The sequence below is a fragment of the Thalassophryne amazonica genome, chromosome 13 (genome assembly GCF_902500255.1).
Source record: "Thalassophryne amazonica chromosome 13, fThaAma1.1, whole genome shotgun sequence".
In the NCBI taxonomy this organism is placed as follows: domain Eukaryota; kingdom Metazoa; phylum Chordata; class Actinopteri; order Batrachoidiformes; family Batrachoididae; genus Thalassophryne; species Thalassophryne amazonica.
Window position 1 is genome coordinate 73,357,736 of NC_047115.1, and position 23,826 is coordinate 73,381,561.

General features: G+C 41.1%; 1 protein-coding gene across 2 annotated transcripts in view; it reads right to left on the reverse strand.

Moving 5' to 3' along the window:
- mocos (molybdenum cofactor sulfurase) overlaps positions 1-23,826 on the reverse strand; it is a 71,314-nt gene that overhangs the window by 13,851 nt on the left and 33,637 nt on the right. Inside the window, exons 11-14 of one of the 2 annotated variants that reach the window (XM_034185102.1) lie at positions 19,964-20,088; positions 15,550-15,643; positions 15,269-15,407; positions 15,079-15,183 (exon numbers count right to left, since the gene is read on the reverse strand). In XM_034185102.1, the coding sequence (XP_034040993.1) occupies positions 15,079-15,183; positions 15,269-15,407; positions 15,550-15,643; positions 19,964-20,088 (463 nt within the window). Of the gene's footprint in view, positions 1-15,078; positions 15,184-15,268; positions 15,408-15,549; positions 15,647-19,963; positions 20,089-23,826 lie in introns of both variants that reach the window. The other variant, XM_034185101.1, reaches the window with a different exon arrangement.

Below are 23,826 nucleotides of genomic sequence, written 5' to 3' on the forward strand. Positions count from 1 at the left end.
TCCTGCTGCAACATGAGGTGATGTTCTTGGATGTATGGCACAACAATGGGCCTCAGGATCTCGTCACGGTATCTCTGTGCATTCAAAATGCCATCAATAAAATGCACCTGTGTTCTTCGTCCATAACAGACGCCTGCCCATACCATAACCCCACCGCCACCATGGGCCACTCGATCCACAACATTGACATCAGGAAACCGCTCACCCACACGACGCCACACACGCTGTCTGCCATCTGCCCTGAACAGTGTGAATCGGGATTCATCCGTGAAGAGAACACCTCTCCAACATGCCAAACGCCAGCGAATGTGAGCATTTGCCCACTCAAGTCGGTTACGACGACGAACTGGAGTCAGGTCGAGACCCCAATGAGGACGACGAGCATGCAGATGAGCTTCCCTGAGACGGTTTCTGACAGTTTGTGCAGAAATTCTTTGGTTATGCAAACCGATTGTTTCAGCAGCTGTCCGAGTGGCTGGTCTCAGACGATCTTGGAGGTGAACATGCTGGATGTGGAGGTCCTGGGCTGGTGTGGTTACACGTGGTCTGCGGTTGTGAGACTGGTTGGATGTACTGCCAAATTCTTTGAAACGCCTTTGGAGACGGCTTATGGTAGAGAAATGAACATTCAATACACGAGCAACAGCTCTGGTTGACATTCCTGCTGTCAGCATGACAATTGCACGCTCCCTCAAATCTTGCGACATCTGTGGCATTGTGCTTTGTGATAAAACTGCACCTTTCAGAGTGGCCTTTTACTGTGGGCAGTCTAAGGCACACCTGTGCACTAATCATGGTGTCTAATCAGCATCTTGGTATGGCACACCTGTGAGGTGGGATGGATTATCTCAGCAAAGGAGAAGTGCTCACTATCACAGATTTAGACTGGTTTGTGAACAATATTTGAGGGAAATGGTGATATTGTGTATGTGGAAAAAGTTTTAGATCTTTGAGTTCATCTCATACAAAATGGGAGCAAAACCAAAAGTGTTGCGTTTATATTTTTGTTGAGTGTATAATTAATAATAAGACATAAGAAGGATAAGACATCACAGGAGAAGATTGTAGTATAGGTAATTTAGTATGTAGACTAGTAGTAAAATTAAATATAGTTAGCAGGCTAAGCTATAAATCTGGTATTTTATTGTAGAAACAGAGACTATGAGTGTGTGAGTGTACTGGTATCTATCTAATGTAACTCTGTTAGCATACTATAGGAAAATAAAAAGTATAATCATTATGTTATCAAATGGAAACCTAAGAACGTAGGTACTATATGTTGATATCTTTAAAGGAACACATAAACTGATGAATCATTAAAAATCTACACCATGTAAAATAAAATTGTAAATAGCGAAAATAAGCTAGTTATAGTAGAAGAGCTAAATTAGCCGTTAATAAGCCAACTGTACCCAGCAAGCTAACATGATAAACAAAAACGGTAATTAGTGTATAAAGTATATTAGCGTAGTTAAACCTACAGTAACTGTATTAACAAATACATATAAAATAAATGTGGACAAAAGTATGAATTAATGTGGGTTATCAAACACAAAAGAATCAACTTTTTGTAAGCTACGATGAATGTTGCTACAGCCTGCTAAATAAGCTAACGTTAGCTGTTAGGTATAACTAATTGTACCCCACTCCTCCAATATTTACTTAAATATAATAATATTAAAAAGGGGGAACAAGAAAAAGTAAAGTGTGTAGAAATGTATATGAAAACATTTATGTTGGGAACAGACTAGGGCTGTCCCCAGAAGTAGAATTATGCTCTTCCATTTTATCACATGAGCACCCACTCTCAAACGCGACTATGGTACCCAATTAGCGTATATAACACCAAAAATATGAGGCTATCACAAAAGTAAATTATTGCTGCCCTACAGGCATATAAAGAGTCAGCCTGAATGCGTGAGACAGAATGTTATTATGCCTATGATGATCCAGGAGCTGTTTAATGGAATGACAAGAGTAAAGTGGAACTGTTTGTACCAATGGATCAGCATTAAGTCAAGTGTAAGCGGTGTTGCCACAGTTACTTTGAAAAAGTAATCCAATTACTGATTACTGATTACTCCTTGAAAAAGTAACTTAGTTACTTCACTGATTACTCAATTGGAAAAGTAACTAAGTTAGATTACTAGTTACTTTTTTAGTTACTTTCCCCAGCTGCCAACAACAACCCCCTGCTATCTCAACATGACAATGATACTTGTTTTGCCAAAACTCACTTTATAGTCACCCTTTCTTGACTTCAATGAAAATAAATACTTGTTTTATAAAAAGTAAAATAAAGACCTCTTTCTTGACCTCATATTTAACTGTTGACAGCACTGTAACAGTAAAACTTGCAATTTCTAACCTACATTGTTTATAAATGTAACAATTAAATTCTTTCTAACATTTTTCTAACATTTAAATTCTCTCTAAACATTTTACTTGTCAAAATTATTATTATTTTAAGTAGTATTAGGAGTTGTAGTAAAAAAATGGCTTCAAAACTGGACCTTTAATCTAGGGGTGTTGTGGGGGGGCACATCCCTGCCCCACGCCCCCATTCCATCTGGATTCGCCCCTGCTTTGGCGCTTGAGCATAAAGAATGGATAACATTTATTTATGCAGGAAACATGACCAGATTTACAGGTAAGAAAGTTTTATTGCGTTTTCACATCATGTGGTCCTCAGAAAGAGAGTTTAGGTGCATTTGAGTGGAAAATAATGTTAGTTGTTGACGCGTCGTGGAGGATCAGCTGTTTTTAGCAGCAGATACGGAGCGGCTCGGAGAAAAAAAGCATAAAAATGTCTTTGTAAAGCTCAGTGCAGGTGTGGTGTTGTCACCGCGGTTTAAGAGGTAAGGACGAGTCGTAGCTGCTGCAAAAAACCACGAATGAAAAGCTCGCAGCCCGCATAAAGTGGGCAGTTCAGTCAAACCCCGACCTCCTGCCCACGGACCAAGTTTAATGCTGCTATCGACCCACAATGCAAAAATAATAGTAACGCATAGTGACTTGGAGAAATAACTTTAATCTGATTACTGATTTGGAAAGATTAAAAACGTTAGATTACTTGTTACTAAAAAAAAAAAGTGGTCAGATTAGAGTAACGCGTTACCGGCATCACTGAGTGTAAGGTGTGTCCACATGTTGTTGAGCTCTGCGCAGTGATGCGCCGGTCCATTCATGGGCGACTTGAGCTCATCTGATGCTTTAATTCAATAAAGCTGTGAATATTAATAAAGACAAAACAATGCCAGACACATGAGCCAATCACATAGATGTCCATGATCAGCACACACTGCATCTTTTCATTACTGTTATTAAACCAATTCCGTTTCAGAAAACAATTATTTCCTAAACCTTAGGCAATATTTGCAAATATGTTGAAATGTATCATCACTGACCTGCCCACAACTGACCTGAATATCATTAAAATATTTCTGTTCAACTCAATCAAGAGTGATTGCGGGTTCCCAGTCATTTCAGATCCGTCAGCACACCACTGACTCTGTGCACCACATTAGCAATGTTCTCAACCCCCACATAGTAGGCGAGCTAGGACCACCCCCTCAAAATCAACTTTTTCCTTACATGACCACAAAACACCATCAGGATGTTCCTAAAAATAAAAAATGGCCACCAAGCAGATATTCAAGATGGCATCCAAAACTGGCTCCAAAATCCTTTTCTTTTTTCATTAAAATGTATAAGGTGACTGTGCCAATGGTGTTTGTTTTTGGGGTTTTTTTGGCACTGATGAATGCTTCATCCCAGCATTTTCATTAAAACAAAGTAAATAAGAATGTGGGGTTTGTTTCTAGGACAATAATATACAACTATCTACTAGCTTACAATGTGTATGGTGATAAAAGCACTCACCCTCAGCAGTAAAATATAGTACTGCCGCCATAGATGAGCTTTTTCTCTGTTGTGATAGATTATATGTTATACTGGCCAACAACAAACACAGACAGTGAAAACAAGGTTCTTCTGCTTTCTTGGTTGTGAGGGATAAAGGTTTCCCACCATCTGATCGGTTGTCTGAAAAGGCACCATGCTAATGGCACAAGTACCTTTCTGAAAAGTTCAAAGATTTTCCATTTAAAGCACTCGGGGCAGATGCACAAATGAGACAGAGCATTCTTACAAAAGAAAAAAAAAGTCCCTCGGTGTGATGACTTTTCTTTAGGTCGTTGCACACACACAGTTCTCAAATGGAGAAATAAAAGAAAAATGCTGGTGCTCAGAGACCCCTCTCCCCCACAAAACATACAAACAAAAATGTGCCATATGAAAACAGGCTCTAAAACACCATCTAAAGAACTTCACATTCAAAAATATTCCATGACAAAGTTTTCCGTTACAAAAAATATATATTTGTGCTTAAATAGAGTTTGACTCCAAAATTTTAAATTCAAAATGTAATTCAAAAATTGTGACTAAATAAGATTTTTCAATTAAAAAACATCACATTATCTTAAATATCTGGCTTGAGGCCAATTTCATCTTTTTTTTTTTTTGTTGAAAATCTTGTGTTTTGGAGTCAAGAAACCTAAACTAAATTGGTCTGATTTATTTTGGGGTGGGGGCGTCTTAGCTCCGTTACTGACAGGTACATCTCCCCCTGGAACAGTTCCTTCTCGCCAGCTCTGCTCTCTCTCACTTGGTCTCTTGTGTGTGCAAAAGACCAAGTGGAAGGGAAGTAAGAGCAGGAGCATAGGCGGTGGGTTCAAGTTGTTGTACCACGGTGAGGACATGAAGAGAAATGGTGTTGGGGTAATTTTAAAGGAAGAGTATGTTAAAGGCGTGTGAGGTTAAGCGAGTGTCTGACAGGGTGATGAGTGTGAAGTTGGAAATTGAAGGGGTGATGATGAATATCATCAGTGCATATGCCCCACAGGTAGGTTGTGAGAAGGAGAAAGAAAATTTCTGGAGTGTGTTAGATGAAGTGGTGGAGAGTGTGCCCAAGCATGAAAGAGTGGTGATAGGAGCAGACTTCAATGGACATGTTGGTAAAGGGAAGAGAGTTGATGAGGAAGTAATGAGTAGATATGGTATCAAGGATAGGAATAGAGAAGGACAGATGATAGTTGATTTTGCAAAAAGGATGGAAATGGTTGTGGTGAATACCTACTTTAAGAAAAGGGAGGAGCACAGGGTAACATATAAGAGTGGAGGAAGGTGCACACAGGTGGACTACATTCTTTATAGGAGATGTAAGCTAAAAGAAATCAGAGACTGTAAAGTGGTGGCAGGAGAGAGTGTTGTTAGACAGCATAGGATGGTTGTTTGTAGGATGATTTTAGAGGTAAAGAAGAAGAAGAGAGTGAGAGCTCAACAAAGGATCAGCTGGTGGAAGCTGAAGGAGGAAGACTGTTGTGTGAAATTTAGCGAGCAAGTCAGAGGTCATTGGATGGAGGGGAAACAATTCTGGACAACTGGAAAAGTACTGCAGATGTGGTGAGGGAGACAGCTAGGACAGTACTGGGTGTGACATCTGGACAGTGGAAGGAAGACAAGGAGACTTGGTGGTGGAATGAAGAGGTCCAGGAAAGCATAAGGACAAAGAGGTTGGCAAAAAAGTTTTGGGATAGTTGGAGAGATGAAGAAAGTAGACAGGAGTACAAGAAGATGCGGTGCAAGGCGAAAAGAGAAGTGGCAAAAGCGAAGGAAAAGGCACATTGCGAGCTGTACAAGAAGTTGAATATTAAGGAAGGAGAAAAGGACTTGTACCGATTGGCCAAAGGGACAGAGCTGGAAAGGATGTGCAGCAGGTTAGGGTGGTAAAAGATGCACATGGTAATGTGCTGACAAGTGAGGAGTGTGTGCTGAGAAGGTGGAGGGAATATTTTGAAGAGCTGATGAATAAAGAAAATGAGTGAGAGAAAAGGCTGGATGATGTGGTGAGAGTAAATCAGGAAGTACAAGAGATTAGTAAGGAAGAAGTGAGGGCTGCTATGAAGAGGATGAAGAGTGGAAAGGCAGTTGGTCCAGATGACATTCCAGTGGAGGCATGGAAATGTCTAGGAGAGATGGCAGTGGAGTTTCTAAACAGATCGTTTAATAAAATCTTGGAAAGTGAAAGGATGCCTGAGGAGAGGAAGTATGCTGGTTCCTATTTTCAAGAACAAGGGTGATGTGCAGAGCTGTAGTAACTATAGAGGCATAAAGTTGATCAGCCACAGCATGAAGTTGTGGGAAAGAGTAGTAGAAGCTAGGGTTAGAAAACAGGTGAAGATCTGTGAGCAGCAATATGGTTTCATGCCGAGGAAGAGCACTACAGATGCAACGTTTGCTCTGAGATTACTGTTGGAGAAGTACAGAGAAGACCAGAAAGAGTTACATTGTGTGTTTGTGGACTTAGAAAAAGCTTTGTTGTGGATTGCCCCTGGTCTGCTGGTTTCTGTCTGTTTTTATGTTTTCAGGTGAAGCTGAGGTGGATTTGCTGGGTAGTGGCTGGATGCATCCTCTGTGTGCGACGTCAGGGCTCCGCTCCCAGCTGTCATGTTGCACGTGGGCCTCGCCCCATCCGTCAAGACAGCGCATGGGATTGACAGAGCGGCGTCCCACAGCTGATCTGCATCATTACTGAGTGGGTGCTCACAGCTGATGATCATTACCATCCCTGATTTAACCGCAAACCTATCATGGGTTCGGGGCCAGATTCTTCACTGATATTCACTGCTACGCACTGTGACAACAGCTGACATCTGCTGCAGTCCGCCCTAAGAACCTCCGCGTCCTCTGGGTTGGAACCGGGTTGCCACAGGTTCCCAGCTGTGCTCTTCCATCGCACCCAGCCGGTAACCTTTTTCTTTTAGTGTTCTTATCTGACGTTCCGTCGTCACATTTGGCATTAATGCCATCTGTTGTGTTCCTGACGTGAGTCTTCGAGCTCATGACTCTTCCTGCTCCGTTTTTCCAGACTGTAATTCCGTGCGCTTGTTGTAACCCTCTCGCTGTGGGCATCCTTGTCCACGAGAGTATATGTCTGTGTATTTTTTCCAACTGGCGCACAGCATGTTTGTAACATGCTGTGTTTTTCCTGCCATGATACTCTAAGTTACTAAGGAGGATGTTTGTTACTTGTGTTTTTTCCCTGCAGGGCGAGCTCCTGCACTAAAACATCATTCCCGTTATGTTGAGCGGATCATATGGGTTTTTTTCCACTCACGCTGTCCATTATGTAATTTATGTCTGGTGTGTAATCACACACAGCGCTTCACTCACGTTGTCCATTATGTCATTTCTGTCCGGTGTGTAATCACACGCAGTGCTCCATTCACGCTGTTCATTCTCTAAGTACGTCCATCTCCACGCTGTTCAGTGCTCAGCAGATATTCTGTTCCGAGTCCATTCCCTTATGGAGTTTAGTGAAATTCAATGGTTAATCTGTAGTTTGGGTTCGTGCACTTCCACACAGTTCAGGATCAGCATACAGTCATCTTATTATTCCACTGGTTGAACCGTTCAGTTAATTATGATGTAATCAGTTGACAGTCAGCAGTGATCCACACACAGCAGCGAAGCTCTGAGTTAATGAAACTGTTATTCTCTGAGTGCAGTTCCCCAGAGAGTGTGAGCTGCTAAGTTATTGTATGCATCTAAGCCTGGAACTGGGAGCTGTCATCTGACTTTGTCGGTCTGCCACGTGAGCCCTCCTTTAGGGTGTGTCCTGTGGAATTTAAATCCAGAATGAACAAAGACTTTGGTCTGAACTGAACTCCAAAATGAACTGTACCTTTATCTAGACTCCAACTTGGGATGAACTGAGACTTTATTTCTGACCTGAAAGCCAGAATGAACAGAACTCAAATCATTTGGTTTAGACTCATTTTTGTTTCTTGATGTGTGCCCAAATGCACCATCATTATTCTCATCTGCCCTCTCATTTCTCCCCTGTAGTCCCAGCAGCTCCGCAGGCTCGCTTCCCTGACTCCAGTCCCTGTCGTGTGGTCCTGTCAGTCCTGTCCAGTTTTGGTGGTCCATCCTCGGTTGTCCCAACTGCGCAGTCCTTCCTTAATAAACTCTTTTTTATACTTATCTGTGTTCCTTACTGCTCCTGCATTTGGGTCAACCACCCAACCCGGTTCTCCGAACCATAACAAGCTTATGATAGGGTGCCAAGAGAAGAGCTGTGGTATTGTATGAGGAAGTCTGGAGTGGCAGAGAAGTATGTTAGGGTAGTGCAGGACATGTACAAGAATAGTGTGACAGCGGTGAGATGCGCATTAGGAATGACAGACTCATTCAAGGTGGAAGTGGGATTACACCAAGGATCAGCTCTGAGTCCTTTCTTGTTCGCAGTGATGATGGACAGGTTGACGGATGAGATCAGACAGGAGTCCCCATGGACTATGATGTTTGCAGATGACATTGTGATCTGTAGTGAGAATAGAGAGCAAGTCTCGTCTGGAGAGGTGGAGATATGCTCTGGAGAGCAGGGGAATGAAAGTCAGCCGAAGCAAGACTGAGTACATGTGTGTGAATGGGAGGGAGCCCAGTGAAATAGTGCAGTTACAAGGAGTAGAAGTGGTGAAAGTAGATGAATTTAAATATTTGGGATCAACTGTTCAAAGTAATGGAGAGTGTGGTAGACAGGTGAAGAAGAGAATGCAGGCAGGATGGAGTGGGTGGAGAAAGGTGGCAGGAGTGATTTGTGACCGAAGAATATCAGCAAGAGTGAGGGGGAAAGTTTACAAGACAGTAGTGAGACCAGCTATGTTGTACGGCTTAGAGACGTGACACTAACAAAAAGACAAGAGGCAGAGCTGGAGGTGGCAGAGCTGAAGATGTTGAGATTCTCTTTGGGAGTGACGAGAATGGACAAGATTAGGAATGAACATATCAGAGGGACAGCTCAGGTGGGACGGTTTGGAGACAAAGTCAGAGAGGCAAGATTGAGATAGTTTGGACATGTGCAGAGGAGGGACCCAGGGTATATAGGGAGAAGGATGCTGAGGATGGAGCCACCAGGCAGGAGGAGAAGAGGGAGGCCAAAGAGGAGGTTTATGGATGTGCTGAGGTGACAGAGGAAGATACAGTACAAAGGACAGTGTGAGATGGAAACGATTGATCTGCTGTGGCGACCCCTAACGGGAACAGCTAAAAGGCAAGGAAGAATTTTGGTACTATATGAAATGTGCTATTGCACACTCCGACCACTGCACATGCTCACCCTACTGGGGATGGTGTTTAGCGAAACATAGCGGAGTACACAAAGTCAGCAGACGGCATCAAGGACTACTGAAAACAATTTTGGACTCCTATTTAAAGTTCGTGTTGAACTGTTAAGCACCAGTGACGAACACCAAAATGTAAGTCCTTTTTCTGTTGTTTATAAATTAATAAAATATCAAATGACAAGGACCTATTTTCACCATAATATAAAACAAATAATGAATGTTTTTCCATTCTTTCAATGGAAGAAATATTTCATTTTCATTTGAACTCAAACATTCATTATTTGTATCCCTGTTAACACTGACACAACTGTTAGCGGCCCCATTTTCTTCCACTTTGCATCCACTGATAAACATTTTGCCATTAGCCATCTCATAAGCTCAAATACATTTGCTGCACTTACTTCAGACGAGGATATTATTAACAGCTTTTCCTGTGAGGATACTTGTTATGCTACACTCTTTGGCTGCACATACAAAAGTGAGTACAAAGTGGAAATTTTTTTTTCATCCTCATGTACAGCAGTGATATATATACACACACACACACACACACTTATTTCCATCATCAGGTTGGTGGCAGACTTTCAACATAGTTTAAGAGCAGCTGACTGAGAAAATCAGCCATGAGGCCCCAAAACATGGAAAGTGACATCTCATCGATTTCAATTAAATTTGGTGTATGAACACTATTTGGTAGTGTATAACTGTCGCACAATATTTTAACATATCCTTCAGTAGTTACCATGGTAACCAGTCTTGTATTTTTAGGCTAAAAAATGTTGTTTTACAGATGTGAAACAATGACGAAATAGGCATTTTTCAGAGGAAATTCAATGTCAGACAAACTTTTACTACATAAATATCAAGCAGCACATCTCTCCTTGTCAGAAAAGTTTTTTTTTTTTGTCAAAGTCGTCAATAATTTGGACATTCAAATGTATTTATGACAGGAATTTACTATGCAAAAAAGCTAAAAAAAAACAAAAAAACCATGCTGTGCAATAATGTGAACTGTCGCAATGCGGACCATACCTGTGGCCTATCGTTCGGCAAATACAAAGACAAGTATTTAATCTTACCATATATGTAAACAAATCCAATGGCAACACAAGGAGTACTTGTCAGGAAGCCAAGCAAAATTCAGAATTTGCTGCCATTTCTCGTGTGCTCTGCATTTGAATTTCATCAATATTTTATCGGCGCGTATTTGTCATTCTGGCAGAACATGTCACAGCTGCCAGACCAGCTGTGACTGAAACTTGACGAAGTAAGTTTGTTTTTATGTTTTCAAGTGAACGAATTCTTGACAAGACAGTCTCCAGTTGTCATGTCATGTAAACAGTAACTGATCATGCTGATGACAGAATTGAGTTTTGTTGCTGAATCCATTCATTAAATCATAATGTGATTGTGATTCAGTGTCAACAGCAAACAAAATTATGAATGAATGGCACATTGACGTCATTGACATTGTAATGATGATGTGTTGTGGTCGCTCTTGACGTGATATTATAATATTATGCATGATCTGCTGATTTACTTTCAGTGGTCCAATCAATTTCACCATTTTCAGTTTTCCGTTTCTTCAAAATATGGCTACATGGTCTTCAGGAGTCACTCTTGAAATGTGGTATGATGACAGGGGCTGAGGATGATCCACATATTCTCAGGGGTCCGATTAATTTCACCATTTTCACTAATTACAATATTTTGTCCATTTCTTCAATATATGGATAGATTTGTTGTACATGTCTTGGCACTTAACAACATATGTAACAACTTTTGATTATATTAACATGGTCTACAGGGGTCATTCTTAAAATGTGGTATGATGACAGGGGCTGAGGATGATCCCCACATTCTCAGGGGTCATATTAACCCCGTAACGCCTGAATTTATATAGCTGTATATAAAAAAATGTTTTGTGTGTGTTTTAGTCTTTAAGTAGATGGTAAATAATGTTGAGATTATTAATTACACTTTTGCTCAAAAAAATAAATAGTAATTTTGGTAATAATTTATGTTATAATGTTATAATAATAATAATGGTATGTTGCAAATTTGCGACAACAGGCATACTGGTCAATTTGGTATGTTGCATATTTGAGTCAAATATTGTAGCATATATGTGACAACAGGCGTTAAGGGGTTAATTTCACCACTTTCAGCGATTGCTGTCATTTTCCTGGTTTTTGAACACATGGCTACATTTGTCTACATTTGAAAAATGTGACATTTCAGGCAAACTGCCCTTGCTCAGAGGAAGTTCACCTGAAATGTCACATTTTTCATTAAAGCTTTTTGCTTGGGAGTGCTGTGGCGGTGCAGATTTCTTTGTTTTTGTTTTTGGTATATTCTTCTTGATCCAGCACGCTTTTTATGTGTTTTGAATGTGCGTGTCTTCTCTGCATCATATGCATGGTCCTGCGACAGATGCGGCCTGTTGAGGGTGTACCCCACCTTTCGCCCAATGACCACTGGGATACGCTCCAGCTCCACAGTGACCCTGAATTGAAACAAGCTGGTATAGACAATTAATTAATAACATGAAAAAATATGATGTGCTTCAGTCCAATCACATTTCACACACCTGCAGTCACATGTTGGTGTTCAACTTGCACTAGACCCAAAGCAACACAGATGCGAGTGGGTTGATACCGCCCGCATAAACAACAAAAAAAGAGAACAGCAACACAGACCACACTTCTTTCTTTCAAGCTAGTTCATACAAATCCTTGCAGCTGACATGAAAAATAATTACAGCATGCCACATGATCTAAATTGTAGTTTTGCTCTCGCTGTCTTGATTTTGACTCATCAGAAAAAACTTTTTCCCCCAGTAACCATTGATGTAAAACCAGTCAAACAGTTGTAAACATGCTCTGACATTATCATTGCCTAAACTGAAGCTTGGTATGGATCCCAGGCTTATCCAGACCACCTGTGTGAGCCAATCAGCTCGTGGCAGAACAGGAAGAGATCAAACGTGCAGGTGGTACTTGAGGACCTGACTGAGAACCACTATCTTAGAAAATAAGTAAATTTCAGGAATAATGCTGTCAAACAGAAAGACCATGCTCTGGAATAAAACAGGAACTGTAACCTTTATACTACTCAGAACAAAATTGTTTGAACTGTGAGACAACAAGAGCAGCACCAACTAGTCAGCCAAGTCATGGTAAGTCTGCTCTACTATTCATTCATTTTCTACACCAACTTACTCCAATCAAGGCTTAAGGGAGGGGCTGGAGCCTATCCCAGCAGTCATAGGGCAAGACGGGGTACACCCTGGACAGGATGCCAATACTCAAGACTTTGTTGATGCACGTTTGGCAGCAATTACAGCCTCAAGTCTTCTTGAATATGATGCCACAAACTTGGTGCATCTTTGGGCAGTTTTGCCCATTCCACTTTGCAGCATCTCTCAAGCTCCATCAGGTTGGATGAGGAGCGTTAGTGCACAGCCATTTTCAGATCTCTCCAGAGATGTTCAGTTGGATTCAGGTCTGGACTCTGGCTGGACCACTCAAGGACATTCACAGAGTTGTCCTGAAGCCACTCCTTTGATATCTTGGCTGTGTGCTTAGGGTCATTGTCCTGCTGAAAGATGAACCAACAGCCTAGTCTGAGGTCAAGAGCGCTCTGGAGCAGGTTTTCATTCAGGATGTCTCTGTACATTGCTGCATTCATCTTTACCTCAGTCCTGACTAATCTCCCAGTTCCTGCTGCTGAAAAACATCCCCACAGCATGATGCTGCCACCACCATGGTTCACTGTAGGGATGGTGTCTGGCTTCCTCCAAATATGACACCTGGCATTCATGCCAAAGAGTTCAATCTGTATCTCATCAGACCAGAGAATTTTGTTTCTCATGGTCTGAGAGTCCTTCGGGTGCCTTTTGGCAAACTCCAGGTGGGCTGCCATGTGTCTTTTATTAAGGAGTGGCTTCCATCTGGCCACTCTACCATACAGGCCTGATTGGTGGATTGCTACAGAGATGCTTGTCCTTCTGGAAAGTTCTCCTCCCTCCAGAGAGGAATACTGGAGCTGTGACACAGTGACCATTGGGTTCTTGGTCACCTCCCTGACTAAGGCTCTTGTCCCCCGATTGCACAGTTTAGACGGGCAGCCAGCTCTAGGAAGAGTCCAGATAGATCCGAACTTCTTCCATTTACAGATGATGGAGGCCATTGTGCTCATTGGGACATTCAAAGCAGCAGAAATGTTTCTGTACCCTTCCACAGATTTGTGCCTCGAGACAATCCTGCCTCAGAGGTCTGCAATTCCTTTGACTTCATGCTTGGTTAGTGCTCTAACATGCACTGTCAGCTGTGGGACCTCATATGTGGACAGGTGTGTTTTTCCAAATCATGTCCAGTCAACTGAATTTACCCCAGGTGGACTCCAATAAAGCTGTAGAAACATTTCAAGGATGATCAGTGTTAACAGAATGCACCTGAGCTCAATTTTGAGCTTCATGTTAAACCGAACACTTGATTTTAATACAATAATTAAGTTAATGTAACTCAAACTTTTTAAAAAAAGTTATAGTCACACTCACTCATTTCCATTAATTAAACTAACTCAAAAATGAATTGTTGTCATAACAACTCAGTTCCTTTAAGTGCATTTAAAGTTTTGGGGCATTTTACTGTTGGTGATGTATTTCCAGTGCATTCCATTCACTCATTTTAATTGAGGTTATGTAACGGAGGCCAGCAGGTGTTGCTGTGCATATGTAGTTAGTAAACCTCACTCCCAACAGCTCAAAAGAATTCTTTGGTCATGAGGCCAGAGTCAGTGTGTTTTAGCCTTCTGGTTAGAGTCCGACGTCCATGCCGAAGATCGTGAGTTCGCGTCCCGAGGGTAGTGAATGGGCAGAGTCATAACAACACAACGCAGAGTCAACAAGTAAACCAAAGAATACATCAAAAAATGTAATCCAAAATGTAATGCAAATTTTTTTAGGTAGAAATTTATGTCACTTTTTTATTGAAAAACATAAACTAGATTTACATAAGTTTAATTAACTATAAATTAAGTTACTAAAACTTTAACAATTACATTTTTGAAAATGATTTTATTTAAGTTGGCAAACTCAAATGGTTTAAGGCAATCGGTTTCCTCAAATGGTTTGAGTTCAACTAACTCACTGAGTTTTACAGTGTAAAGGTTGTGAATCCTTATGTACATGTTCTTCACTGGCTTGCTGTCTCTGTGAGGTCAGATTTTAAGGTTGTGCAATTAACCTATAAAATTATTCACGGACTAGCACCTCCTTATTTAGCTGACCTAATTACACCTGGCACCACACAAATTATCATCTGTTCAATAGCAACAAGAAGCCTTGTACCATAACATCAATTAGCCAGTTAGCTTCTGCTCGCTATCACAGTGCTATAATAAATGCCATTTAAATTAATTTCACTTCTTGTTGCATTAAGCATTAGCACCCCAGTTTAAAAATAAATGTAACTTATAGACCAGTGCAACTTTTATTCTCTCTCTCTCCATGAGGCATTCTGAGACAGATAGGACTAATACTTCTGTGCGATTTATAGTCCGGAAAACACACTACTTTGGGTTTTATTTATTTTACATATGGAGAAAATGTGATTTTTATTATTTTTATTTGAACCATTAGCACACATCCATGCATTTTCTATACCCGCTTACTCTAATTAAGGGTCATGGGGGCTGGCGCCTATCCCAGCACTCATAGTTAACAAATGCTCAAAGTGCATCGGCAAGCCTTCTGTGACTGCCGACTGAATCCTTGATGCATCTGTATTAAAATATGTTCAAATCTCCAGAATGTACTGCAGGTTAAAAGGGCTGATTATTATTATTTTTTACTGTAAGTGCAGCACCTGGCAGAGCAGTGACTGACCTTCGCATTGCGGCAGGCAGTTAGAGAAAGCAGTGGTTCTTTCGTTTTGGTCCCAGAGTCCTGGTCAACTCCAACCATCTGGCATCTTCCACACTGACCTACAACCTTTATCACAATGGCACCTCGGCTTCAGCATAAAAATGAAAGCTGAAAACATTTCAAGATAATTTATCTCTGCGTGTCAGCTCACCGTGAATCGGGTGTTGCCAATAATCAAGTGCAACCAATTATCCTCCTCGAAAGGCTCTCTTCCAGCGATGACTAAATTAGCTCTGAAGCGATTAATAATGTTCTGTGTTTCAAAGATGGGATCCTCTGAAGACTGTTGCCTGAGAAAGGAAATGTATAAACTGCATGTTTTTGCTGAACTATGTAAATAATCCACTGTGATGTCATTTTAAATGGCGCTACCACATCTGGCTGCATTTCACTAGAATTGTGTATTTTAAATAATGAATGGGGATTTCAAACCTGCTGCTCATTAGTTGCTGAATGAGGCCCACGCTGGCACGGTTGATCATAAGATACTGAGCTTCATTCACCAGAGACAAAGAAGCAGAGGCACCTGCTAGGAACAAAAGACTTCATTACCATAGCAATTTATTTAATGCCAACCAATTATGATAAATAACAGCAACTTTTAAAGTCTTACAGATGGCGTTAATATCTCCAAATATTCATGCTTTACAGAAAAATATTTGTTAATATTGATCAAAATGTGCACTTACCATTTAACATGGGCACTGAAATCACAACTTATTAAATAATGGTGTATTGAGTCCATCCTTTCTCCGGTTGGTTGATATACAATAAATATAACAAAAAAAATGCTATTAAAAGGGCACAGAATGAGGACAAACTCCTTCATATTTGGTTAATTTGATGCTCCAGATTAGTCAAAACAAAACTTTTGCTTTGCCCATGTAACATCCCATAGACATGTCTCCCACCTGCTGGATGGTTAGCGATTTATGATGGATTAGAAGCAGGTGTGGATGTGGGTGAGAAAGACAGACTGCTTCCACACAGAAAAACATATTAAATCAGAGAAGCAGACTTTGTGATTGCTCCACAGTGGTTGTGCTCTAAAACCTCCACACAAAAACAAAGTATTTTGCACAAGCCCAAATAAAAAAAAAGTGGTTATGATGCAGTAAAGAAAAAGATAAGTGATTCTTCTATTTATTTTGATTTCTATTTCATTGCAGACAGTATGAACTAAAGATATTTCATGTTTTGTCAGATCAAATTCATTTCATTTAATAATTTACATCCATTCCTGCATTTCAGGCCTGCAACACGTTCCAAAAAAGGTGGAACGGGGACAATGCAAGGCTAGTAATGAGGTAAAAAAAAAAATTAAATGATGTTATTATCAAACAGGTGATGGCAAGAGGTGATTAAGATGTACGATATCAAGTCAGGTGAACTTCATTTGTCAATTCTGCAATGCATACACAGAGACAGAGAATTGATATTCCGTGACTCTTAGTCTCCCGGTGTCACCGACCGAATGGCCCCCCTAACAAAATCGCTCCCCCCTGATGACGCGGTTGACAGATTATCACCTCGTTTCTGCTTCAAACTGCACTCCAGTCATCACCTAGCTCAGCGACAGGTATATGAAGCTTTTGTACAACAATCATTTCCATATAAATTCCTCATTATTTCATCATAAAAGGCGGCAGAAGTGATCAGAGCGCCGCGGCTAAACGAGCTGCTAGCTGATGCGTTCACTGTACATCGGATATTTCAAAGCGTCATGGAAATTTGCCTCATTTCTGCTTAAAACGGTCTCGTTTCTGCTTAAAACTGTCTTTAGAATGACTTAAGAGGTTTTACCTTTATCATCTGATGGTTAATAATCCCATTAATCCATTTGATTGTGTTGAGTGAAGAGACTCCATCTCAGACGTGCTGCTGTGGTCTGAAATGACGCATGCGCAGATGCAAAAGGCGGGCCGATTTTTAGGGGAGGACCATTCGGTCTGCGACACCGGACAACACAGAGTTAAAAAAAAAACCAAACAAACAAAAAACAGTCTCTTATGTGCAGAGCTACCACAACAGCAGAATATAAAATAAATATCTAAACATGGTAGACAGTAGAATGTGGTCAGTGAGGTACCTGGTGGTAGCAGTATGTCTTGTGCAAATTGAACAGTGATGAGCTTATTCAAAGTAATTTAAAGTGCATGTAGTGCATAAGCAGTCCATGGAGGTATGTTCAGTGTTTGAGGTGGGTGTCAGGGAGTAAGAAGTCAGTGTCTGAGGGTGGTGGTGGCGGGGTCAGGATCTAGAGTTTGTGTGTGAGGGGGCAGCAGGGCAAATGGGGTAGGAGCGGGGAGGAGGTGGAGTGCTCTGACAGCCTGGTGAGTGAAGCTGTCCTCAGTCAGATGATCCTGGCTCAGACTCCGCAGTCTCCTCGAGGGTAGCAGGCTGAAGAGGCAGTTTAATGGGTGGGTGGGACCTCCCGCCATGCAAATGGCCTTGCGGGTGAGGGGGTGCTATAGATGTCTAGGTGCCTGTGATCTTCTCAGCTGCTCTCACGATGTGCTGAGGGGTCCTGTGGCTGGATGCGGTGCAGGCGCTGTACCACAGTGGGATGCAGCTTGACAGGATGCTCTCAATCGTGCCCCTGTAGAAGGTGCACATGATAGTATCCTCACTGACAAAATGTCTTAAGTGTTGTGAGAAGGAATGACAACATTACATAGTGGTAAATGTCTTATCACCCCCTACTTTTTTGGAATGTGTTGTGGGTTCATACTGTCTGCAATGAAACAGGAGTCAAAGTAAATGTAAGGATCACCATTTTTTGGGTTTGTTTTAATTTTTTTATATGGATTTTCTATACATCCCAACTTTTTCTGATTTGAAGTTTGAAGAAATTAACCAAACAGGCGCTTCTCTTAGTCTCTTTCATCATACCGTATGTGCTGTTTTAAAGTTACACATTATTTGAAATGAGCTTGTTAATGAATTACTCTCATTTCCATCTCCTCAGTTCAAGGCCACCACTGCCTATACTGCATTTGGAAACATTTCTACAGGCACAAAAATTCAATCAGAAGCAGAGACAAACATTCCAGGCTGGACTGAGGTCACTGATTTGGCTGCTGTCATACACATCGGTCAAGTTTATCCCAGACTGTAGATGTTCTATGACTTTACTGTAAAGTGACCTTGGACGCTGCCACAACAGCTCCCTGTTATTATTCTGAAGGGCATTGTGGGTCCTCTGGCTGTGTATTGTCCATCATTGTCATTCTCGACCACCAGACCGCCATTTCCATCATGTTGCACCAAAAGAGGGAGAACTGCCTCGAGATCTTACTGAGGTAATGCAGTTATGCCAGAGTTATGCGGATAAAATTTAGCTGTGAACTGAACTGACAAATAGGACTTCAGACTGTAATCTGTCCCCAGGACACATGGTCAAGCTTAATATTTATCCCAATATAATAATGCTGCACAGTTTATTCAAATACTCTCTGAAGGACATCTACTTTATTTTTCACCTCTCTGTCACATGCATGCATGCAAGACCCACCCCCCAAAAAAACCCCTACACGCAAACTACCTTGATCCAAGGTAGTTTGTGTGCCTTTCCTCCTCCCACATCAGAAATGTGCTTCTGCAACACCTGCAACTGCTCCTTCCACTGTTTTGATGTCATGGGCAGTTGTGATTCTGGTCAGAATTTTCAACAGGAATGACATTTTATGGATTAACTCCTCAAGCAAGCTGCAGCTTGAGTTACTTTTCATTCCTCCAGACAATTGTGCAGAACATATAGCAATCCACTGTATTTGTTGTCTTTGTTTGTTTTTAATATGCTCTATGTCCAAAAATGCTGCCTTCTCTCTTCCACCTTTGATTTACTGTAAGTAACACAAGTACAGAGTATCCCAAAAAATGTGCCACAAAATCATTAGACTCTAATTCTGCAACGGCTAACCTGAACTCTTTTGTTTTTTTCTGTTTTCAGACATCAAGATATGCGTAAGGAATTTCTTCTGATGTAGTTTGAGACTGAACCCATGAGGATGACGCTTACCATCGAGCAAGAAGGGAAACTAGTGGAATTCTACTTTGAGATCAAATCAATCGTACAAACCCATCGACAATATCAGTCATTTTGCAGTCAGAAAAGCACCAGACAGAAAGGCACTATGGAGGATTGTAATGAATTTCAAACTGATAGAGAGATCTGGCTGAACCAGAGGAGCGGTGCAAATATTGAGCACATCTTGTGAATGCTAAAACTCTTGCAAACTGAGGTGAAATTATAAATGAACACCAGAGATAAAATTCCCTGAGATATGCTTCAAGATGACATATGACAGATATCAGTATTCCAAAAGTGTATACATTTTCTACAGCTTTGTTTTTGTGGCACTTTTTTGGGACACCCTGTACACAAGACAGGGTGTCCACAAGATAGTAACAGAACCGAATACCTGATACTGACTTTGGCACTCATACATCACCGTCTGAAATCATCCCAATATAATGGACATGCATCGATATAAAACGCAGAGCATGTTTCAGGTGATGGAGGAAGAACAAACGCGCTGAAAGACACCTATTGTATGCCATTTTAGTTTTAGAAAGTACCGGTATATCATCATTATAATTTCACATTTTTACAAGTGTATTTTCATTGCATTTCAGCAGCGTAGGAATGAAAAAAAAAACAAAAAAAAAAAAAACCCCAGAACTTCACATGCTGCTTTGGCTAGAAACACTATCGTATTTGTGTCAAAGCAAAAAAGCAAAAAATCCAGCCAACACACACCAATGCAAAGAAATACTGACCTACAGTATATTAGAAAAATGCAAGGTAAAGATGTAAGAAATAGCTTAAAGGTTTTAGAGGTACCCCCGCTATGCCTCTTCTTCATGTCTCTGGTAAAATCAGGACATTGTCTTATCAGGCGGCACGGCTGTCCGAGGAACTCTGAGAGCCATGATGCAGCCTTGTCCCCACAATCGACAGTCTCCACCCTGTGGGAAGGATAAAGCTCATATTTAGGAAGGCCTGGGAAATCTGTGGGGTTGCTTACAGTGTTATTTGGTTCATCATCAAATCCAGAGATGCTAACCTTTCAAACTGGCAAACAGAAAATTATATAACTTCCAAATAGTAATACCAATGTAATTTAAAATAGAAGACCAAATTTTTATAGTAATGTCCCATTTCCAAAAGCGTAATGACAATGTGAAAGCACAGAACAGTTCTTAAAGTTTAATAGTAATTAACTCTCAAATATAGTAACAATTGGGTGTCAAAATCCAACCTCTTGTCTGCATCGTGACACTTGTGTAATGGATCAAGTAGGGTATTGCCTGTTGGAATGAAATACAGTGTTCCCACTGTATTTGTGTGCCCATGATGGTAACCATGAAGGCCCAACAGGAACCGTGAACATGAGATGGTTAATGGGGCTCTAGTGAAACAAGAAGTTGTAGGAGGTCCTCAGACCCTGATCGTCTGGGATTTTGAGGCCATCAGACCAGGCTAAGGATCTGTCAAGGACCATGTGTTTGTCAGCGTGCAACAATATTCCCATGCTAAACAAACCCATGCACAGGCATCTCTGGATTGGCCCTATATACTTTCTATGCTATACCACACACCGACAAATGTGCAGGGTCTGTCAGAAACAGTGCATGTTAAGACTGTGCCTGTTCAGTCATCACCATCCCATCCGGGAATCGATCGAGGGACGATCTTCCTTGCCACTAAGGGATTGCAATGACGATGATGACTAACAACTACTATGAACTCATAATAGGGCAGTTGTGACAGCAGAATATAGCCGTATTTCATTTTACCATTGAAAATGTGCTCTGACTGTAATTCTGTTATTGCAAAGTTTCCCAGCTGGCATTTCTGCTAATCAAAGATTCACAAAATGTTAAAAACAACAACAACAAAAAAAGACCATGTGAGCATCTACTGTGGGTGATAAGACTTTCAAATGCAGGAGGAGGATATTTACAAATGCAAAAAAGCAACAATTCAACAAGTATTTGTACCACAAAAACAAAAACAACCACCATGCAAACTGAAAAACGCTTGCAAACATTTAATAATCTGATTTTAGAATGTGTCTGCCACCAACTGAAACAACACATGCAAACACAGAAAGGCTTTGCACATGTTTCTCAACACAACCGAAATACAGACAATACAAAACGAAGTGTCTGACTGGTGGACATGAACTGACCTCTGCTCTTCAGTTCACTGCATGGTACAGTTGTATGTAAGTTTGGGCACCCCTGATAATTTTCATGATTTTCCTTTATAAATCATTGGTTGTCTGGATCAGAAATTTCAGTTAAATATATCATATAGCAGACAAACATACTGATATTTGAGAAGTCAAATGAAGTTTCTAGTATTTACAGAAAGTGTGCAATAATTATTTAAACAAAATCAGGCAGGTGCATAAATTTGGGCACCCTTGTCATTTTATTGATTTGAATACATGTAGCACTAATTATTGGAACGCAAAATTGGTTTGGTAAGCTCACTGACCCTTGACCTCCTTACACAGGTGAATCCAATCATGAGAAAGGGACTTTAAGGTGGCCATTTGCAAATGTTTCCCCTCTTTGCATCTCTTCTAATGAGTGGCAACATGGGAGCCTCAAAACAACTCTCAAATGACCTGAAAACAAAGATTGTTCAACATCATGGTTTAGGGGAAGGATACAAAAAGCTATTTCAGAGATTTCAGCTGTCAGTTTCCACTGTGAGGAACCTAGTGAGGAAATGGAAGACAGCAGGTACAGTATGAGTTAAGGCCCGAAGTGGCATGCCAAGAAAAATCTTAGATAAGCTGAAGTGAAGGATAGTGAGAACAGTCATAGTCAACCCACTGACCTGCTCCAAAGACCTACAACTTGATCTTGCTGCAGACAGTGCCTCTGTGCATCGTTCAACTATACAGCGCACTTTGTACAAAGAGATGCTATATGTTCTGCGTACATGCCAAAAACAGAGTCACTTGAGGTATGCTAAAGCACATTTGGACAAGCCAGCTTCATTTTGGAATAAGGTGCTGTGGACTGATGAAACTAAAATTGAGTTATTTGGACATAAGAAGGGGTGGTATGCATGGCTGAAAAAGAACACACCATTCCAAGAAAAACGCTTGCTACCTATGGTAAAATTTGGAGGTGGTTCCATCATGCTGTGGGGCTGTGTGGCCAGTGCAGGTACTGGGAATCTTGTTAAAGTTGAGGGTCACATGGATTGCAGTCAGTATCAGCAGATTCTTGAGAACAATGTTCATGAATCAGTGACAAAGTTGAAGTCGCGCCGGGGCTGGATCTTTCAACAAGACCCTAAACACTGCTCAAAATGTGCTAAGGCATTCATGTACAATGTTCTGGAATGACCATCTCAGTCAGATGTTTTGGAAAGACTAATGGTCCAGAATCCAGACTCTCATTGGAAGCTATAAGAAGCATTTAGAGGCTGCTATTTCTGCAAAAGGAGGATCTACTAAATACTGATGTATTTTTTTCTGTTGGGGTGCCCAAATTTATGCACCTGCATAATTTTGTTTAAAGAATTATTGCACACTTTCTGCAAATCCTATAAATGTCATTTCACTTCATTTCACTGTGTTTGTCTGCTATATGATATATTTAATTGAAATTGCTGATCCAAACAAATCATGAAAATCATCAGGGGTGCCAAAACTTTTACATACAACTGCATTGTATCAGGAAGTCTGGAGTGGCAGAGAAGTATGTGAGGTAGTGCAGGACATGCATAAGGATAGTGTGACAGCAGTGATATGCGCAATAGGAATGACAGACTCATTCACTGTGGAGGTGGGATCACACCAAGGATCAGCTCTGAGTCCTTTCTTGTTTGCAGTGGTGATGGACAGGTTGACTGATGAGATGAGGAAGGAGTCTCCATGGACTATTATGTTTGCAGATGACACTGTGATCCGTACTGACAGTAGAGAGCAGGTTGAGTCTAGCCTGGAATGGTGGAGATATTCTCTGGAGAGCACGGGAATGAAAGTCAGTAGGAACAAGACTGAGTAGATGTGTGTGAATGAGAGCGAGCCTGTTGGAATAGTGGGGTTACAAGGAGTAGAAGTGGTGAAAGTAGAGGAGTTTAAATACTTGGGGTCAGCTGTCCACAGTAATGGAGAGTGTGGTACAGAGGTGAAGAAGGGCATGCAGGCAGGGTGGAGTGGGTGGAGAAAGGTAGCAGGAGTGATTTGTGACCACAGCATATCTGAAAGAGTGATGGGTAAGGTCTACAAGACGGTAGGGTTAGGCTTAGGGTTAGGGTTAGAAGAATATCAGCAAGAGTGAAGGGGAAAGTTTACAAGACAGTAGTGAGACCAACTATGTTGTACGGTTTAGAGACGGTGGCACTAACAAAAAGACAGGAGGCAGAGCTGGAGGTGGCAGAGCTGAAGATGTTGAGATTCTCTTTGGGAGTGACGAGAATGAACAGGATTGGGAATGAACATATCAGAGGGACAGCTCAGGTGGGACATTTTGGAGACAAAGTCAGAGAGGAGCTACCTGGTCTCATGGCAAGTCGTGATTCAGCAGCACGAAATATACATTAATCTATTGGTTCGTGATATTGTGACGAAAAGCGCCTCATTTTCATCACGGCAGCACGAATTCATTCTTGGAATAGGTTAGGAATAGTGAGTTAAAAAAAAAAACCCTTCACGAAAATTTGACTCATTTTGTCAC